The sequence below is a fragment of the Spinacia oleracea genome, chromosome 3, assembly GCF_020520425.1.
Source record: "Spinacia oleracea cultivar Varoflay chromosome 3, BTI_SOV_V1, whole genome shotgun sequence".
Classification (NCBI taxonomy): domain Eukaryota; kingdom Viridiplantae; phylum Streptophyta; class Magnoliopsida; order Caryophyllales; family Amaranthaceae; genus Spinacia; species Spinacia oleracea.
The window spans coordinates 129,044,792-129,050,399 of NC_079489.1; the positions used below are offsets into that span (position 1 = coordinate 129,044,792).

A 5,608-nucleotide genomic window follows, 5' to 3' on the forward strand; every position below is an offset into this window, starting at 1 on the left:
TGCTTAACTCTAGGTGTTTTTAATCCTTGATTTTAGTCTTATTATTGATTACGTTTTTAGTTAGAATTAGTTTAATTATTCATTCTCAATCGTTGTTTGGTTACTCGCTTAGTATTAATTCAAGTCAGTTTAGCTAGTTTTTAATACATTAGTCTCTTGGGATTCGACCCTTACTTGCCCGACTACATAGTTAGGAGGTCTAGTTAGGTTATTTTTGATAGGCACGCGACAGCCTTGTCAAATTTTGGCGCCGTTGCCGGGGACTAACGGTATTAAATTAGTTATTTGTGATTTATTTTTACTAAGTAAATTAGATTTGGCTATTTGCTTCGGCTATTATTCTTGTTCTATTTGATATTTTGTTTCCAGTTTCTCTTGTTGCATGCACACTCGACGTACAGGTTCACAGAATTTGATTCCTATTGATCTTGAAATCGAGGCTACTGCACGTAAGCAAGGGACTAAGCGGAGACACAATAAGAAGAAGGAAGCAATGGGTGGTGAAGCACCTGCCAAATCCCTTTGGGAATATGGTATGCCGGACACAACCACCGGTATACTTTCTAGTATCGTCAGACCAACCGTCACTGCATCACATTTTGAACTGAAGCCCGAATTCATCCAATTCATATCAAATGATTCATTTTCAGGTTCACCTAATGATTGCCCTGTAAGTCATATTGATAGCTTTTTGGAGAAGTGCGATACAATGAAAATCAACAATGTAAATGACGATGCTATTAGACTTCGCCTTTTCCCTTTCTCTCTTCGGGATAAGGCAAAGGAGTGGTTGAGAGATGAAGGTGCAGGCTCATTCGATACATGGGATAAGCTAGTCAAGGCATTCTTAGTGAAGTTTTTGGGCCAAGAGAAAACTGCTAGGTTAAGAAATGAGCTAACCACCTTTCGTCAAGCTGATGATGAGTCGTTGTATGAATCTTGGAGAAGATTTAAACGTTTACAAAGGCAGTGTCTTCATCATGGGATCCAGGAGTGGTTTTTGATCCAGACTTTCTACAATGGGCTGACACATGAATACCGAATCTACATTGATGCTGCATCAGGGGGTTCTATCACAGAAAAGAATCCAACTGAAGCTAAGGCATTGATTGAGAAGATGGCAGCCAATGATAACTACCATCCCAGTAGTCGGAACAGTGTTAGAAAGGGAGGTAAGTATGATTTAGATGCTCTAACTATATTGACTAGTACTGTGCAGGCTTTATCACATAAGATCGATCAATTTGGAGCTGGATCTTCATCATTGGTTGCCTCGTGTCATATTTGTGGGGTGCAAGGACATACCCCAATTCACTGTCAGTTAAACACTTCAAGAAACACTCACCACTCTGGTGGAAATAATAACTTTCACCCATTCAACACCAATTTCACCCAACAATCTAGTTTTCAACAAGGGTCACCCACTAGTCCACCGCAACCTCAAACTTCTAAACTTAACTTTGATTCTATTTTGGAGACTCTTGCTACTTCTCAAGTTCAACAAAAAGAATTAATGACCAAGCAGTTTGAGTTACAAGCCAAGCAGAATGAGCACTTTGAAAAATCCATCCAACAACTCATTGCTCAAAATAAGGTGATAGAAACCCAACTTGTTCAACTTTCACAACAAGTGAGTCATTTATCAAAACCTCGAGATCCACCAAAAATCCAAAATGAGCAATGTAGTGCGATCTTTCTTAAAGATGATGGAGCGAGTGTGGAAAGATTTGTTGAGAAAGATGGAGAAGTGCTTGGAATGATCAAGGAGAAGGGTGTGAGAGAAAAGGTTCCCATTTATGTTGCTCCACCCCCGTACGAGGAACCTGTGCCCTTTCCTCAAAGTTTGACTAAGGGTTTGCTAGATAAGCATTTTGGGAGATATTCTGAGACCCTTAAGAAGGTATATGAAACTATCCCTTTTTCTGACCTTTTGATTCAAATGCCTAAATTTGCTAAGTTTTTGAAAGAAATATTAGCCAATGATAGGAATTGTGATAAATCAGAAAATGTGATTGTTAATGAGTTGTGTTCCACCTTGATGCATGAGAACCTACCACCTAAACTGAAAGACCCTGGAGTTTTTACTATCCCCTGCATGATCAATGAAACATATTTCGATAGGGCCTTATGTGATTTAGGTGCTAGTGTCAATTTAATACCTTATTCGCTATATGAGAAATTAGGTTTGAAAGAGCTTAAACATTCTCCTATATCTCTTCAAATGGCTGATAAGACTGCTAGATTCCCTAAGGGAATAGTTGAAGATGTGTTAGTCAAAGTTGGTGAATTTTCTTTTCTTGTTGACTTTTTTGTAATTGACATGAAAGAAGACTTTGATATTCCTTTGATCTTTGGTCGTCCATTTTTAGCTACAAGTCAAGCTTTAATAGATGTCCCAAAGGGACAAATGATAATTAAAGCTCAAGATAACCAAGTCGTATTTAAGATATTTGATGATCCGAATTTCACTTTTGATGGGGATACTTGTATGAGAATTGATGCTACTAATCCCTTGGTTGATAAGTGTGTACAGAACAAAAATTACTTTAGCAAAGAAGACATACCCATATCATCCAATGGGTCCGACTACCAGAAAAAAGGTGTTGGTGCTGATCTTGTTGACTCTAGTCTAAAAGAGTTATTGGGAGGCAGGTATAATTTCAGGTTTCATCGTGGAAATTTCTCTTCCCTAGACGATCCTGGTTGAATTATAAAGGAGGTCGAGCTAATGACCTTATAAACAAGCGCTTTTGGGAGGCAACCCAATTATTTCATTTTTTCTACTTATTTTAGTTTAACTTTCTATTTTTCCTTTGCAAAAAAAAAAAAAAAAATTAAAAACACAAAACATTTCGTTTTTTAGTGACATTTCTACGTTACATTACTTACTAGGAATTACTCTAGTCTAGATAACTTACTTTCTTCCATTATTTTTTTTGTTTCAACTTTAGGATTAGATTGCAGTATTTATTTGTCCTGTAGTGAAGTACTTTTTTTTTTTTTTTCTCCGTTTTACGTGTTTTCATTCTTGCAGATGACCCATTACTTTATGTTTGCTTGCAGCAAAAATTTCCCACATTATAGGATTAGGCTTAACTTTTCTTTATTTTTACTTTATTTAATGTTAATCTAACCTTGTTTAGTGTGTTTGTATTTTCTTTTGCTTTCCTTTGTCTTCTTTATTTGTTTTGGGTTGCAGGTACTTATTTCGCTGAAGGGGGAGACTTAACCCAGCAAATTCCCCCACAACGCCGTGGGTAGTAGTCACAAACCACGGATCTTCCATGAGTTCCTAACAATAGCAGCTAAGGAAGCCAGTATAACCCACGGTGCTGCCGCGACCGAAACTTTTCGCTACTGGGTGGTTGTGATCTCAACTGGTGCTTGATGGTATTAAAGAAAAGAAAAAGAGAGAGATTAAGAAAACCTTGCAGCAAACTCCACGGACTCACCGCGACATTACGGCCCAAGACACGGCCTGGCTGCGACCCGCCGTCAATCGACACTTATAAGGAGATTGTGAGCCCTAATATCATTGTATCTCTTGGAATCCCTGTTCTCTTGAAGTTCTCCCTCTCCTTTGAAAATATTTGTGACTTCTTGACTTCGAAAATCAGCACTCAAATCGAACCTGCTCTCGTAAGACAACATCGCACCGAAATACTCACGATAATTGAAAGAGTTTGAGCCCCAATTTTCGAATCAACGGATCTCTTGGCAATTAATTACTGGATTTGGTACCCTTTCCAATCAAAATTAGAATCTGATTTAACTTGGACACATACAATTCCTCTTTGGTTTTGATTTGGTGAGTAGCTTGAAATTCTTCTTTGTCTTTTAAGAAGCGGAATCGAGGAGTAGCAGATTAATCAAAGTGAAGGGTATTCAAGGAGTTGAAGTCGAATTCGGCCAACAATCGAAGTGGATAGTTGAATACCTCAGTTTGGAGTTTTAAATTTCTGGAGTATTTTTCTAATTGGGAGAGGGAGTTGGTGGGGGCGTGAATAGTATTTAAGAAGTTGGTAATTGATTTGATTCTAATATTGAGATAATTTGTGTGAGCATATTACCTCAATGGCTCGTAGTGCCGGCTCAAAGCAAAAGAAAGTCCCTGCCCATCCAGGTGCTAAGAGCATCAATTGTAGGCTCACTCTTAATTTTTCCCCTCTTAGTCTCTCTCCTTATACACCTCATCACCCCCTCTTAACAAGAGTTAGCTACCAAAAACACCAAGAAATAGACTATCTCTTAAACACTACCTCTTATATAGTTTTTTAATATTTTTAATTTTATTTTTAATATAAAAAGCAACTAAAATACATCAAATTCTTCCACCTCACCCCCACTCTTATTTTTAAGAGCTACCTCTTATTTAGAGGAAGTCACAATCAACCTCTAAATAAGAGGTAGTTAAGAGTTAGCTCTTATTTTTTAAGAGGTAACTCTTAAATTTTCTCTCTCTTTAAGAGTGGGCTAAGAGTAAGCCACAATTGATGCTCTAAGGGAAAGAAAATCTCTAAAGAAAAAGGCCCGAATATGTAACCCTCCTCAGTGAGGCTTTGTGAGTACCTTTCCCCTTTTACTTACGTTCATGCTTTACTTTTGCACTGCGGACATTGCAACATTTAAGTGTGGGGGAGGGTACCAATATGTACATATTAGTTTTTGTGTTTATTTTTTTTATTTTATTTGTTAGTTCTATTTTTTTATGAGTCTTCGAGTCTAGGTATAATGATCATTTCAAACCGATTCATAAAGCAAGTAAATTTAAAAGAATAAAAATATTTTTTCTATGTTTTTGTCGTGAGTTGATTGACATTGATATGAGTAATTCGGTAAGATGAATAAATCCTTTCTTGGCAATGGTTTGTGGTTAGAATTACCTTCCGGGCCCCGACTCGACTGATGCATGTATCTTGAGTAAATGGTGAGATCTTTGAGCCATATATAGACTGACACATTCAAATCAGTCTCTATTTTTCATGTGTGATTAGATATTTTCCTCTTTTGTGGTACGATTCTTGGACCTGCCTTGGTACTATTCGAGACTTTGTGATACATGTGTGGGGGGATGACTGAAGATTCCTTTAGTTAGTTAGAGCTTCAGATTTTAAGAATAGGTTTGCTCATGCAATTTGTTTATTTTTTTTTTTCATTTTACATTCTCCCCTAAGACGAACCATGTTGAGCTTTAATCCCATTTCTTGGCGCCCTACATTACATGCCTTAGAGCCTTTTCGTAGGTTTTGTTTGGATTTTTGCGGAGTAAAGCTACCATTGTGTATGATTTATATGGAGGTATGGAGATTGTGATATGAAAGAAAAGTTCTGTAATTTGTTGCTCAAATAAAGTTCTATTTTATTGGAAAAAAAAATGAAAAAAAGAAAAAAAAAATGAAAAATAAAGAGAAAAAAAAGAGAAAAAAAAGAGAAAAAAAATGAAAAATGAAAAAAAAAGAGAAAAGAAAAAAAAAATGCCATGAACAAATAAAGGGTCGTTTGATTGTTTAGAAGGAAGAAGGGAGGAGATTGAACCTAAAATTTGGAAATTGTAGTGTTGATCGGAGTATATTTTATTTTCCTTGATAGGAAATGAGCGCCACATTCC

The 5,608-nt window shown here is 36.8% G+C and overlaps 1 protein-coding gene across 1 annotated transcript; it reads left to right on the forward strand.

Moving 5' to 3' along the window:
• The first annotated feature begins 382 nt into the window (after positions 1 to 382).
• Positions 383 to 2,707, forward strand: LOC130470068 (uncharacterized). Its single transcript, XM_056839635.1, has one exon. It carries the CDS (start codon positions 383 to 385, stop codon positions 2,705 to 2,707), a length of 2,325 nt encoding a protein of 774 aa, XP_056695613.1.
• The last annotated feature ends 2,901 nt before the right edge of the window (positions 2,708 to 5,608 follow it).